We start from the raw sequence: 15646 nt of genomic DNA on the forward strand, positions 1-15646 counted from the left end.
TGTACCCCGCCTCCTGCCCGATGACAGCTGGGATAGGCTCCAGCACGCCCGCGACCCTAGTGAGGAGAAGCGGCTCAGAAAATGGATGGATGGATGGATGGATGGATGGATGGAAATCAAACGGCCACCTTGTGGTGCAATCTATTAATTTGTCTGAGATTTTAAAAAGGTTGGACATAGTTGCACTTTGGAACATATGAAATAACCTTAACTTTTGAACAGTTTCATTTTTATACTTTTGATTTTTTTATGGAACATTCATTTATCTTGGTTGTTATTTGAAGCGATATTGTTTAAATTGTGCACATTTGTCATTAGGTCAACATGATATGGTATGGTAGTTTTCCACAGGAAACACACAAAGCAAAAAACACATTTTTAGTATGTATTTACATTTCATCATGTTTTGTTAGCAGCTTATTATTTGTGTAAAGAACAAATATGGTTTTAATCCACTTTTGTAGAGGAAGCATCCAAAAGTCCTGTTGATGCATTTGTTCAAAATTTTAAAAAGTAATAAAAATGTAATGAATTACTTTGAGAAAGTAATTGACATAGTTACACTACTATCACATGTTCAATAGGGTAACTTGTAATTGCGACCAACTACATTTCCAAAGTAATCTTCCCAACACTGCTTGCTAGCAAGATGACGAGAGGCAGCTGGATGAGGCTGACTAGTCGAAAAGCTCAAGCTCCTCCCCTTGTCGTCATAGTAACAAACGCAGGATTGCCATTGGCCCAGCAGTATATGGCACAGGACGAGGACTAGTTAGCTTGCTTGCATGAAAACCCGAAAAATGGTGTGATTTCAGCAAGACAAGAAAATAAAATGAAATATTTTCTAATTCTTGACCCTTGGGGTATTTTGATAAAACGTGTTATTCAGACGCCTGGGAACTGTTTCAAACTGGAAAGAAAATGTACAATTGATACTCCTTGAATCTAAACTAACTGACATTTTATTGCCAATTTGAAGCACCTTAGGCCAATGGTTCTCAAAGTTTTTAAACCAAGTGCCACCTAAAAAAAAAATAAAAAAAAACTTAGTATCACAAGTAGTATCACCATCCTAACCAACATTAAAATACAGTAGCGTAGTCGGCCCAGGTATTCATCCAAAACGAGACAGAGGTTTTAATCCTAAAAAAAAGTATGTTTAATATTATTCTAAGCCACTGTAGCGTTATGCAGTTTAAACATTAACACTGCACCTCAAATAAGAAAATAAAAACATACAACTTTAACGACGATTAAATTGAACGTTTTGCACAAAATAGTTCATCAAAAATTGCACCTAAATAAAAGTTTTTTTAAAAAGTTGGGTTGTGTGTACTTTTCAGAATAATATCAGTTACTCTCATAAATTACTACTAGTCTCCTATTACTCAATACGAATATGTATTGTATACATATTAATAATGCATAAGTATTTCACGATATATATATATTTTTTGTAATATTTATTTGTTTTTAATGAGAGTCTTTGCAGCTTTAAACCGAAATATCCCTATGGCCCATGCTCTTGAGTTAAAAAATGCTAATAAATGCAGGATGTCAAAACGGGGGTGGCAGGCCCACAAAAATCAACACACCACAGAGAAGAGTAGTGTTAACAAGCCTACCAAATTTGAATGAATTGAGAAAAAAAAGGAAAAAAAAAAGTTAAGTATATAAAGTCAGGTTTCACGTTCGTAGGCTTAACTTCAAAATTGAATGGTTATGGTGGACTGTAATCATGAAAATAAGCACACAAGTCAACTTACCGTCGTCGTTGGCGACGTAACGTCACAGCCGAACCCGGCTTCCTTGACGACAGCGGCACGGCAGGAGGAAGCCCAGGTAGCGCTGCCCCGTTCAAACGTCACTTCTGTAAATTGACGCATCTAGCGAAGACGCGTTTTAGCGAGCTAACTGCACGGCGGAGTGGTAAATGGGCCTTGTTGTGGAAGCGTAGCACAGCTAACTCACGACTGAGCAGCCTAGCCAAAATTAAATGACGTCGGCCTCGTGATGTCACGGGGGGCTGTGTTTTAGCCCCGTCCACAAAATTAAGGCAATTCAAATGTTGAAAAAGGTCAAGCTATTTCTCTACAATTCAGCACTATATTCTTATAAACCTTTGCGTATGTTTTCAGCACTTATCGTCGACCCTATTGCATGTATTTCGAAACCAAAACACGGCTATCTGCTTAGAGCCTCTTGACGAGCGCGCCTTCAAATGCAAACTAAAAGGAAATCAAAATGTGTGCGTTGAAGAATGAATGACGAGCATCAAAAGGGTAAACGCTGCTCTGTGATCTCGTGACGTGCAAGCCCTCCGGGAGGTGGGGGGGTTGGGGTACCGAGGTTGTTTTTCTCGTTCGCACTCGGGAGGCAACGTGACACGCTCATCGGGACAAGCAGGTCCGGTTTCGGCGTTATCATATTCGTGACAGCAAGCATAAAACACATTGCAAACGAAAGCGTGCTGCCAAACCCTCAAATGTCTGGCAGTCACACAACCACTTGGAAGCTCGCCACCGTTGTCAAAATAACATGTTTACCATCTCTTAATCTTGAAGTGTAATGTGGTACGTTCAAATGAAATCCGTTTTTTGTTTGTTTGTTTTGTTCCAAAATGAAATTACAATTAAAAAGGCTTGCACACCCGCGGGGGGCGATCGGCGGCAGGCAGGCCTACGGCGTGCGTGCGCGCGTGCGCGTGCCCGCGTGCGTGAATGCACGCACAGGAAGGAAGGGAGGAAGGAAGGGAGGGAGGGGGCGGGGGGGGGGGTTGCCGTCCAACGCGTGAGGCTCATGTGATGGACTTCACAGTCGCGCAGTGTGTTCGGACGTGCCTGCAGTCACAGGACTTGTTCCACACGTCAAGCAGCGAGCCTCGCGCGCACTCAGTCTGGCAATCGAGACCCAGCAGCCGAGCAGTGCGCGCAAAGAGTGAGTGAGTGACTTGAGTGTGTGGCCGGGCGGGGGGATGTGGGGGGACAAACACGCAAAAGCGCTGTCCGCAACTTGAAGCTCTCAGGAGACGACACGCGGAATACGGACATCGGTTTTCTTTGCTTCGGATCGTTTCTTTTGCTCGTATTTTGCTTTTTTTTTTTTCCCCTCCTCTTTGTTTTTGAACAACATGGAGGGGATTACGAGGGCGCAACCGCCGCCGCCGTGTGTGCCCAAACACCCGTCGCTGGATATCGCTGACATGCAGGGGTAAGGATGATGTAACATACTGTTATACAACGCAATCAAATGGATAATCGTCACATTTTAGCCAGAATTTTGGACTATAACGATAATTCACTTTTCTCCAAAGGATGGATTTTCCAATTTACGTGTATAAATCACGAAGGGGCGTGAAACGCGGGGATGACAGCAGGGTAATTTTCAACTTCCTACATGTTGTCATTTAATGACAATTTAACTTATTTTATTTTTATTTTTCTTTCTTGCCCTTCTTCAATGAAAACTCAATAGAATACATTTTACTTATACCTGCAGGAGACCTACAAGTTGCCACATCGACTCATCGAAAAGAAAAGACGAGACCGAATCAACGAATGCATTGCCCAGCTCAAAGATTTGCTACCAGAGCACCTCAAGCTTACAGTGAGTGTTTATTTTACTTTATTGCACGCCTGTGAAGCAAACACACACCTCGTGGTGTGTTTAAGTTCATAAAAGTTCAATTTACAAGTACAAATATATATATATATATATATATATATATATATATATATAGTGTAGCTATAAAGTTTTTGTATACAATGTATTTTTTTACTTAAAAAAGGATGTAGTTTATGCATTTAATGTGGGTTTTTTTGGGGGGGGGGGGGGGGACTTAGATCCTCATGTCTAGGACTGAAATCTGCCAGGCGTCACGTCGAAGTGGATTGCATTGCATGACTCCCCGGGTGTTCGAGGCTTGTCCTCTGTTTGGCTGCAGAATGCGTTACATAAGAAAGATCAACATTCTTATCGAAGGTCTTCCTGTTTTTAGACGCTGGGTCATTTGGAGAAAGCGGTGGTGCTGGAACTCACTCTGAAGCACGTGAACGCCTTGAACAGCCTGCTCGAGCAGCAGCAGCAGCAGATCTTGGAGCTGCAAAAGGGCCTCCAAATAAGTACGTTAGACCTCACGGAACATGTGCGTGTATGCAGTGAACCCCCCGTTGATCGTTACATATATACGTTATATGTTGCAGAACCTGCAACAGCTGAAAATTTGCAATATAAAAGAAAGCACACTTACACTTACGACACCATACTTTTAAATGCATTCCTTCGCAGCTGTTTTCACTCTTCCTTGCACAGTTCTACACGTAAAAGGCAAAGCATGCTTGTGTCAACCTGTTTTGTCACACTCCTAGTGGAATAAAAATTTAAAAAAAAGGATGCCAAAAACACCATGCTGCTGTTTTGATAGACAGATAGATACATTGGGGTAAAACAGTATCTAATTTGAACATGTACATTACGCATGATTAAAATGTGGTAAACTGACATAATGTTCCGCTCTTCTCCTCGAAAATATTAGAATATATCTGTTAGTTTCAGACATTTTACTGGTGCAAGCGATGCACAGGTTGTTGTTGTAATGTTGTTGCTCCTGCCATTGTGCCAGGTGACAACGGCAGCGATGGCCCAGAGGTCAGCGAGCAGATGTTCCACTCGGGTTTCCACCTATGCGCAAAAGAGGTCCTCCACTATCTGGCTCGCCGAGACAATAGTCAGGACCTGATGCCGTCCCATGTCATCAGCCACATCCACAAGGTGGCTTCTGAAGTACTGCAACATCAAAGCGACACACTCGTCAGCGAGTCCGTCTTTCAGAGTTCGGCGAAACTGAAGAAACCCGCGGAGCAGCCCTCCAGAGCCACCAAGGGCCCGTCCAAGAACTGCGTTCCCGTCATTCAAAGGACTTACCCAGGCGGGATGGGGGAGCAGAGCGGCAGCGACACAGACACTGATAGCGGCTACGGGGGCGAACACGAGAAACGTGACCCCACGGCCCGGCGGTCGGACGGCCACGGGAAGGAGGGGGAGCTCAAGCGCGCGAGGTCTGAGTGGACCGCTGACGGCGTCGAGAACGAGGGGGGCGATTCTCGGGCCAAGAAGTCTCGGTCTGATTCCTCTGAGGACGAAAGCCTCTCTGGTCCTCCAGCCGGAGCCGCCGGCAGCTACGTGGCTTTCTCCCCCAACCGACACCCGCTCTGCCTCCCCTTTTATTTCATTCCCCCCGCAGCTGCAGCAGCGGCGGCATACCTGCCCATGCTGGAGAAGTGTTGGTATCCCGGGGGCATGCCAGTCATGTACCCTGGCATGAGCGCCTCTGTGGCCAGCTTACCCCCAGAGACGCTCTCGCCGCCTCTGGTGATGTCCCAGAGGGCGGGCTCGCCAATTCCACGCCAGAGCTCCTTGGACTCCCCTGTACGTCACAAAGCTTTAAAACAGGTCTCCCCATTAAACTTGGATACTAAAGAGTAACAGAGTTTTTTTGTGTTTGGGGAAATCTCCATGGAAAAGGGGCGAAACAAAAGAAAAACAGCCGGTGGCCGTTCAGAGGTGCTGAACTCTTAAATTGTCCACCACCATCTATCGTCTGCTCCTCCGTGTGGATTTTCAAGGGTCATGCCCACCTGTTGCGTGACTCTGAAACACTGCGAACCTGTGAGAATGAGTCTCTTCTCTGCACTCTGTGCTGAATGTCAGAGGGTTAATCCAGAATGTAAGGGACATAAGCTCCCACCCCACAAAAAGTATGTCCGATTTCGACCTGTCAATTTGCACACACACCAGTCTACAATGAATGTAAGGATTCAACAAAAGCCCCTTGTATTATACATGCTGCTTGGACTCATCCGATCTGCTGTAGAGCGACAGATCTACTGAGTTTGTGTTTTTGTCTCGGAACTGCAACTATACATCATTTATTCTTTTTTTTTTCTTGTTTCCATTTGCTTCATTTTGTACAAAATTCCTTTTTGTGTTGACCACAACATATCACTCATCCTCCAGCTATCGTGGGATGAGTGTTTGTCAAGAATTCAGGGCGTTGTCACTGTACGAGGTGTGTCACTCATGATCTGTGGAAGTCAGCATAAATGCTTTTAGTTTTCCTTGTGACACGTGACTTATGTGAGCATCTAGACTGATCTCCTGTAAAGTTGTGTCCTTTTTTGTTTTGTTTATGCTACTCTTCACATCTCTATTTTTGATACGTGACCTAATGAGTGTACTGGCGTCGCTGTCCGAGGAAGGTTCGTGGCGGTCGTGTGCTGTTATGCCACGCGTGTTCATAGCTTTTGTTTTCATCCCCACTTGTGTTCGCCCTCAAATTCCAGATCAAGCCAAGCCTGAGCTCCGCTTATGGCGTTGCCTTTGACTCATTTAGCGCGGACACACTGACGATGGGTTTTGAATGTATTTTGCTTTAAATGTTGTGTCTGTGGCAAAGAGTGAATGTAAAAGTGAAACAAGAAAAAGTTAATTGTTTTATATAGAAAGAGGTACTTGGGATTTTTATTTTGAATTATAATACGCTTGTTGGTCGGCATTTTATAAAGTTTTATTGATATATATTAAAGTATTAATAAAGTTGTTGTTGTTGTTTTTCCCCCCCCCCCCCCCAACCCTGTGGAATCCACTGACTGTTGGTGTAACGTGTTGTGGCCGGCCATCCTGACGTCTCTCCATAGCAACACATGCTTACATAACACTTACATAACCCATAAAGGAGTCAAGCAACTGTAAATCAGTAGCTTGTCTTAGATTACAAGCTGTAAACATATCAAATAGTGAAAGATGTCAAAGGAAGAATAAGAATAGAATAATTGGCCGAAATGCAGTCAATCTTGCCGTTGCACTCTTAACGGTTTAGACCTTTTTTTTTTTTCCAGTGGAAGGCGTAACATTACATGATTTTAATAAAATAAACTGATGCTGCAATGTATGCTATTGATTAGCAACACAAGGTAAGTTTAGATTTTATGGAAACAGAAATATTTGAATATCAAATTCATTTACTTACTGAATGTTATTTTTGAAATGTCACTTGTCCATAGTCGATTTGAATGACTATGAAGCGACTACTCCATTGTTGAATGTTTTAACGGATTGTGACCAAAAAAATAATAATAAAAAATGACAGTGGTTAGGAACAGTGTTCTTTTGATTTTTGTCATTTTTTTAAAAATGTTGATGTAAAAAAGGGGAAGAGCAGCTGATGATGTCAGTAGTTTAAGAAATAGTGGAGTATATAATGAAAGTTCGACCATGTGTATCTTAGTAAAACTTGGTCTTGTTTCGTAACACACATAAATGGAGTTTTATAAACTTGATATACAGTACTGTAATCAGCTTTGGTCTCAATTTTATTTTAACCACAAAAACAGGAAGACTAGCACCACCTAGTGGGATGCTAGTGCATATCAGCTCACAGGCCCACATTTACACAGAATAGACAAAATGTGTGCGTTGTATCGTTTGCCTCAACTTTTCAAAAGTTGCTAAAGTTTTCCAAGCAAATTTTAAAATTATCTGAATTTGTTGCTAGGTGCTTTTTTGAAAAAAAAAACTTGGTAGGATAGTCTTATGAATCAATAAGTAATAAATCTAGCAACAAAACATCTTTGGCTGATATGCGCCCCAAACGTTCCGCCTTTTAAAAAAACAAAAAAAAAGCTGGTGTTTTCAGCTCACACTTTTTTTTTTTTTTTAAATTACCAGTAAGGTGCCTTCATGAATCCCGGAAATCAGAAAAAGCCCCCTTACAATACGGTTTAGTGTGATAACTTTTACTTTCAGTCTTGACGCTTCATGTAAGCTTTAATTGTGAAAAACTCGGAACGGAAGTACTGATTCCCAGTCCCTCCCAGTGAAAATTGCTTTGAAGCGCGTCTGTTCCTACCCGGTAAAAGCGGCGTTGACGGACGGGTCCGCGCCAGTCATGATGCTGGTCTTGGTCCTGGTCCGTGCGGCGGTGCTGCTGGTTGGACTGGCGGTGTCGTGCAGTTCGGACTTCGCTCCTCCCACAATCGACGTAAACCTGGGCGATGAGCCACAAGTGCGATGGATGCCGATTCTTAAAGTATTTGAATCCGACTTCCTCAAGAAAGCTGCTCAAGAGGTCATAGAGTAAGGGAAACAGACATACAATACTGTACTTACTTTCAAATATAATGTCATATATATATATATATATATATATATATATATATATATATATATATTACAATCTTCTTTTTCCAATCTGAAGGAGAAAAAAAAGAAGAAAGGCTTGCACTACGAGATTAAAGTTGATATTCTACGAGAATAAAGTTGTATATGTTTGAGGGGCAAAAAAATAAAAAATCTTACATATTTTCGAGATAAAATGTAGTGTATTTCCAAGCTTAATAACATCCATCCATCCATCCATTTTCTGAGCCGCTTCTCCTCACTAGGGTTGCGGGCGTGCTGGAGCCTATCCCAGCTGTCATCGGGCAGGAGGCGGGGTACACCCTGAACTGGTTGCCAGCCAATTGCAGGGCACATAGAAACAAACAACCATTCGCACTCACAGTCATGCCTACGGGCAATTTAGAGTCTCCAATTAATGCATGTTTTTTGGGATGTGGGAGGAAACCGGAGTGCCCGGAGAAAACCCACGCAGACACGGACGGGGAGAACATGCAAACTCCACACAGGCGTTGAACCCGGTCAGAACTGTGAGGCTAACGCTCTAACCAGTCGTCCACCGTGCCGCTTAATAACATTTTCCAGAAAAAAAAGTTGTATATTTTCATCATAAAAAGACGTTTATCTTTGAGATATTAAAATAATCGTATTTTCGAGATTACACGTATAATATTAAAAGAATAAAGTTGTATATTTTTTAGGGGTAAAAACCCGTATGTATTTATCAGATAAAAGTTATAGTATAACAAGAATTAAGTCATATATTTTTGAGAGTGGGGGGTATATTGTTTCGAAAAAAATGTTTATTACCAAGAAAAAAAGTTTTATACGGTGGGCGACTGGTTAGCGCGTCTGGGATAGGCTCCAGGAGGCCTGCGACCCTAGTGAGGATAAGCACTACGGAAGATGAATGAATGAAAATTTGTATATTTTCAAGATTGAAGTTATAACCTTAGGAAATAAAAATATACAATTTGATTCTTCATTGTTGGACTGTCATGTTTTTTTTCTTCTTTCATATGTGTACATGTTTTCTATGTGGCGTATCCAAACAAAGAAGGGTCAAAACCAACTTAGATACAACATGACTTTATTATTAATATTTTGAAATCTTGCAGCATATAAGTTTTATTAGCGCATGTGTGAGTATGGTGACCCATCTCTGCCCTCTCTGAAGGTCAAAAACAAAACAGAAAAAAACAAAGACGACAGAAAACAAAATACAAAATATACTAGAGTAGCCTCTTATTTTTCTTCCATGGTGGGCTGTATACTCCTTTGTGCGTATCCAATAAATAATAAAATACAATGTTTATTTTTTTTTTAAACCGTAATAACTTCAGTCACCAGTAACATTTTCTTTTCTCTTTTCACTATGGATGTGTTAACATTTTTCCCCAAAACCTTTTGTCTTGTCAGTTCAACAATTCCAAAATGGCTTCACAAAGTTCTCAGACCTCTGATAAAGGTCTCCGAGGTGCTCCTTCTTCCTGAGCCTTATGGCGAGGAGCTCCGTGGCATGGCCGCCCACTTTGGCACAAGCCTCTCTGATACCATAATGCTCAACTTCGCCTATGAAGCATCTGCGTATGTAGTCTTTGTAATTCTACTTTCATATTATGTTCAATAGACCGTGTGACATATTTGTATCCTCATAATAGCTAGCTAAGTCAATATTTTTTGCTTGCAGATTCTGCACGAGCATTGTGGCTCAGGACAAACATGGAAACGTGTACCATGGCAGGAATCTTGACTACCCACACTCTGTTCTGAGGAATCTTACTGTCAATGTTATCTTCCGGAAGGCCGGAAAGGTACACTACATCTACTTTTGTTATGTTTTGTAGGATAGCATTCAAAAACATTCAGGTCATTATACTGACCTATAACATTCAGTTGAGCAATTTGACTGCTAACAAAGGGAGATAGGAGCTATGCCACCTGAGCGTCGGCCTTCATGTGCCAGCCTTCATCTGAAATCAGCGCTTTAAAATCGACAAATAATTCTTGAATATTGGTTGAGACCTGTTGAGTGTTCACATGAAACCTCAACGGAATCCTATGTAGTACTATCACTTCTACAGTCCTGTTGGTCCAGTGGAACCTCTCGGGTCAAAAAACAATCCCTTCCGGAATCCAGATTTGTTGAAAATTAGGATTACAGTGAACTTCTGCCTATTCATGAAAAACTCACGTCTTTGCTGTTTTTGTGCTCAAGCCAAAGCAATAAAAGTATTATTTTGGCACCATCCTGTGGCATATTGGAGGAACTTTGTTGTAGTGGGTCGAGGAGTTTCATTTAGACAAAAATAGTGAGGGAGCGAGGCTGAAGTTGCCTCATATAAACGTGGCTCACTTACCAGTGTGGTTTTTTTTATCTTTCCAAATGTTCCTTTCCAATACTTTTCCAAATTCCACCTCCACGTTTCGTGACTCTAGAGTTAGTTAGTCCAAAATAAGTCACTTATTGTTACACAAATGCCAAAGGTTGTCATGCAACCTTGGACCTTTGCAGATCTCCTACGTTGGAACCACCTTTGCTGGCTATGTTGGTCTGTGGACAGGACAAAGTCCATACAAGTTCACTGTTTCTGGTGACCAGCGAGGTAAGACCACACTCTCCCCGCTGTCCTCTCAAGTGCTGAAACCTTGATGACACAAGAATATTGCTTTGTGTGCGCGACCAGGCAGGGGTCACTTGTGGGACTTCTGGAAGAATATAGTCTCAGCTTTCCTGTTGAGGAGAAGCCCAGTCAGCTGGCTGGTGAGAGAGGTGAGATGAGGAAAGATAAGAGATTACGGTCAAATAAAGTCTGTCGAACACTTATTACCAGTGCCCACAGAATAAAGGGGGAAAAAAAACTTTTTTTTCCACACAGAAGTTACAAATAAATATGAGAGACAACAAAAACTGTAAGAAATAAACACAAGTGAAAAAATGCACAACGTAACGCAGAAACATAAATACTACTAGTACCACAGAACACAATTGATTTACTCCAATCTCACATGGAGCAGCTTTGATTCCTTTCTATAGGCAGGTTGATAGTCTTCAGCTTGAAGTCTACATGGTAGGCATTCGGCCGCATTTTTGGCATAAGGGTGTGCGTTTGAATGAAGCAAATGTGCATACTGATCCAATTGCTATAATGTGTGCAAATTTGATTTTAATATGGGAACAGATAACATTTCAACATGGAGCTCAATGAAAAATTCACAAACAGTGAACACGATCCGAATGAGTTAAAGACAAGCTAAGAATAGACGTGATGCTCCTGGGATCGGGAAAATCTCCAAATAAGCCGCATCTTTGCATAAAGCTGAAAAGGTTGAAGGTGCGGAACAAGGTTGAGGCTTCATCTCAACTTCATAGCACACTCATTCTGCAGGAATCCTAAGGAATCTTAAATGGTGGCATTTTGTCTTCTGTGCAGACTCTAGAAAAGGCAGAAGACTTTCAAGATGCCGTCCTGCGTCTTTCCAAAATTCCCATCATCACAGGAGTGTATTACATTGTGGGTGGGGCACGTGCAGGTGAAGGGGTCGTCATCACCAGAGACCGAGGGGGCCCCGCAGATATCTGGCCGTTGGATCCGCTGAGTGGAGGGTTGGAATCATGTTCTTGTTATGGGCTGCTTGTTCATTGGTATTACCCGACTTTTTGTTGTTTTTGTTTGTTTAGATGGTATAGAGTGGAGACCAACTTTGACCACTGGCTTCCGTCCCCAGCCAAGGATCATCGAAGGTGAGCTGTCAAATGATAAATACCGCTGGAATATGAGACGACACAACATACTCATGATACGCAACATGCATAATGTTACAGTATGTTAATAGTACACACTATTGTCTCTTTTTCCTAGAGAAGCAGCAGAAAAAGCAATGAATGCTACCGGTCAAGAGCATATCAATATGTATGCGCTTTATCAGGCAAGTCAGAACAAATTAATCAGTATTCCCAGGAAACTTATGAAACTACTAGTAAGACCAATGTAAGTTGGAACCATATTGCATTCATAACTTGTAATGATGTCTCTATCCAGGTTTTGTCAATATTTCCCGTCTGTAATGGGTAAGGAGAACATCTGTTCATTAGGCTCTCTCTAATTTTTGTGACAAAGCATTTCATGACAATTCATTTTGGGCCATATTCTCCCTTTTGCGTAAGTCAGAATAGCCGCGCAGCTGCGCATTGTGGAACGCAAGGAAGGTTGGGCACCGATGGTCTATAAAACGGCAGGCACGCCCCCTTTTTTATTGATGGACCTCAAAACAAGCGTCAGTCACGAGAACAGTATTTTGATTAAATTACTTTTATTTTTATTTATTAATTTCATACAGAATAAAAAAAACGTGCATTCCTACAAAGTGTGTTGGACCGGTAGGCACGTCAGCACTGCGCACGTCTCACTTTCACATTTAAAGTGTGACATATTTCCAAATGGCTTTCTATGGCATTCACATGGCTCAGGAATACTCCATTCTCCGTGATTTACAGCCAGCCTCAGACTTCAACGAGTCACGCCATTTAGGTCGTTGCGCACACGAGCCGCTTACGCACAGTGGGTGTGTCAAAAGTCATTACAGCAGAATGCGCGTACCTTGAAGGTGTGCAAGCCGGGCGCGTAAAAAAAAAAAATAAAAAAATTAATAAATAAAAGACTTACGCACCAACGGGAGAATATGGCCCTGAGTTATTGAGTTAGTGAATGTATACCATTCCTATACCTTTGTTTGATAGGGCAAACAGCATAGGAAGTAGTGTTACTAAGTTTGGGAAAAATGTTGACTATAAAGTTTGCAAATTTGAATTAAAATGAGTTCTTTATTTCAAACATGGAAAAAAATAAAAAGTAACAAAAAAACAACAAACCGTACAGGATTTGAACAAAAAAGTAAAATGAAGTTATACATATTTGAAAAGGAATAGGAAGAAGTCAAACTTATTTACTCCTACTCCTATCTCTACTTCCTTATAATTCAATAGAACATCAATGTAGTACTATAATAATATAATATAAAAACAATAAGTAAAAAATATTAGTGTATATACATCCTTATTCCTACATACACTAATACAATAATACAAATGATTATACTGTATCAGTAACAGCAGTATCTTTGATTTTAATAAGAAAAGAAAAAAAAGATCAACTACAAGAAACAAAAGCAACCATAAAAAAACACTTAGACCTATATAATATACTTACATATCATGCAAACTACACACTGGGGAGGCCAGATTTGAACCCAAGACCTCAGAACTGTGAAGGAGATGTGCTAACCAGTTGGCCACCGTGCCGTCGTAGTGTACATATAAATATAAAAATCTGAATATAAATGGAATTGTCACATATTTTGGCAACTCATGCTTTACAATTTATCTACTGTAATAATCAATGTGTGCGTGTATATGTGCAGGTGTGTGTGTGTTCGTGTGGGTGTAGAATCACATAATTGAATGTTTTTGAGAAATTTGTGGTCCTTCACCCTGGCCAGTTTCACTGCCAGATACCGACTGCTGGCACACAGCTGCCATGCACTGATTGGCTGGAAGAGTTCTTAGCTCATTTCTTCACAATTCCGCGGTTGGGGGTTTGAATCTGGGCTCTGGCCTTTCTTTGTGGCGTTTGCATGTTCTTCCCGTGTTTGTGTGGGTTTTTTCCAGGTACTCCGGTTTCCTCCCACATTCCAAGAACATAAAATAATCCTTAGGTCTCAATGTGAGTGTGAATGTTTTGGGTTTTTTGGCTATATGGGCCCCGTGATTGGCTGACAACCAGTCCGTGGTGTACCCCACCTCTCGCCCTAAATCAGTTGGAAAGGTCTCCAGCACACCCGTGACCCGAATGAGGATAAGCGGTATAGAAAATGATAGATGCATGATTCCTGTTTCATTTGTTGCCTTGTCCTGCCTCTGAACAGACTCTGACACATTTTCAGGTTGATTTTTGGAAATACAGTATACCGAATGGGGTAACAGCCTGTCAGCTGACAGATCATGTGTATATAAGTGGAATCAAATAGCATTTTATACTGGTCCTTTACTTAATGCACAAAAAACATATTTTTTGTTAGTAAAGTTCAATATTTATTTACTTTCCTTGTCTGCTCTTTCAATCATTTCGCAGGATTACAGTTTATACAACAATAATGAGTGGAGCAACCCCAGAGAAATATACCACACTTGTTAGGCCACCGGTATGTATGACTTTTTTTAAACTTCTGTCCTGCATCTTTTTGAGTTCCTTTTATAATAACAAGTGATGAAGTACAATTCAATAAATCATACCTTCCCTTTTAATCTCTTACAAGGACTGCCGTGCTTCCAGTGGTTAGTGAAGTGGAACCACGATTTTCCCCGTCTGAGTGAAACTGATGAGCATTTCTTTAAAAAAAAAAAAAAAAAAAAGTGAATGCAAGTTTCACAGGAAAATGTTGTCTACTCTGTAATTATCTGCTGCACCCCGTAACAGCTTTTTGAAAACAGTAGTATGACTCACCAAATCTGACCTGTTACAAATGTAAATAATGTGTATTATGTGGAATTAGAGCTGAAAGAGCTGCTTCGTTGCTATTAATTACAGACTGTATAATTTCATCTGACTATTTAGAGTTGATATAGTTTCAAGAGAAAGAATAAGTGCAAGAGCAGCAATATTCTGATCCTAGATAGACTGCACACTGCACTCGTAGCACAAGTGTTAAGCTAGGTCAGTGTTTATGTGCCATATTGAGGGGGGAAAAAAACTTCAAATATGCATTTTAATTAAATGTGATAAAAATTCTGAACTAAAAACCGAGCTGTCTCTGGGGTTTAATTTGTAACAGGCCACGCAGACTTTGTAATACAGTAAAACAAGTAGAAATGCCACCATCAATACAACATTACAATATGACACGTTGGAGAGTGGGGAACATGTCTGCCTCAGATGTTAGGGGTTCGAATCTTGACTTCAGCCTTCCTGTATGGAGATTGCCTGTTCTCCCTGTGTTTGGGATCGGTTTTCTCCGGGAGACTCCAGATTCCTCCCAAGTTCCCCAAAAATGCATGTAATGTTAAAGACTCGATTGCTCTAACTTGAGTGTGAGTGGTTGTTTGTCTATGTGTGTCTTGACTCCAGAGATTGGTTGGCAACCGGTCCAGCGTGTACCCTGCGACCTGTGCAAAGTCATCTGAAATTCAGATTCAGATCACTTTGGCTCCAGTGCAGCAGTGACCCTAAAAGGGACAAGTTGTATCCAAAAGGGTTGGATGGGTGATAGTGGTTCTGTGGAGTTCGCTTCATACAAAAAATTCCATAGCGGATCGGTCGTTTCCCGGGTTATTGGGTTTTTTTTGTTTGTTTTTTTAGATCACGTGTGATTACGTGAGACTTAGGCGGTGCAACAGAATCTTTATGTGTGTCGTCTGCTGTGTTGAGATTCTCGCAGCACACCACACGCGTGACGACCAAAACTGTTAAATGGC

The 15646-nt window shown here is 41.3% G+C and overlaps 2 protein-coding genes across 4 annotated transcripts; both read left to right on the plus strand.

The window, feature by feature from the left end:
- Window positions 1-2793: 2793 nt before the first annotated feature.
- bhlhe40 (basic helix-loop-helix family, member e40) lies at window positions 2794-6597 on the plus strand. The gene is made up of 5 exons (XM_061783527.1): window positions 2794-3210; window positions 3314-3377; window positions 3499-3606; window positions 3998-4121; window positions 4622-6597. The coding sequence occupies exons 1-5, from the start codon at window positions 3131-3133 to the stop codon at window positions 5482-5484; spliced, it is 1239 nt and encodes a 412-aa protein (XP_061639511.1). The 5' UTR covers window positions 2794-3130; the 3' UTR covers window positions 5485-6597.
- Window positions 6598-7852: 1255 nt separating this feature from the next.
- LOC133483302 (N-acylethanolamine-hydrolyzing acid amidase-like) lies at window positions 7853-14976 on the plus strand. 3 transcript variants are annotated; one of them, XM_061784317.1, is made up of 11 exons: window positions 7853-8133; window positions 9595-9762; window positions 9866-9989; window positions 10691-10781; window positions 10863-10948; window positions 11610-11782; window positions 11858-11920; window positions 12039-12105; window positions 12219-12247; window positions 14307-14376; window positions 14491-14976. In XM_061784317.1, exons 1-11 carry the CDS (start codon window positions 7946-7948, stop codon window positions 14512-14514), a joined length of 1083 nt encoding a protein of 360 aa, XP_061640301.1. In that variant the 5' UTR covers window positions 7853-7945; the 3' UTR covers window positions 14515-14976. The 3 variants fall into 3 exon arrangements, with proteins under 3 accessions (XP_061640301.1, XP_061640302.1, XP_061640303.1); XM_061784318.1 differs by lacking the exon at window positions 12219-12247; XM_061784319.1 differs by lacking the exons at window positions 10691-10781; window positions 10863-10948.
- The last annotated feature ends 670 nt before the right edge of the window (window positions 14977-15646 follow it).

The sequence above is a fragment of the Phyllopteryx taeniolatus genome, chromosome 9, assembly GCF_024500385.1.
Source record: "Phyllopteryx taeniolatus isolate TA_2022b chromosome 9, UOR_Ptae_1.2, whole genome shotgun sequence".
Classification (NCBI taxonomy): Eukaryota; Metazoa; Chordata; class Actinopteri; order Syngnathiformes; family Syngnathidae; genus Phyllopteryx; species Phyllopteryx taeniolatus.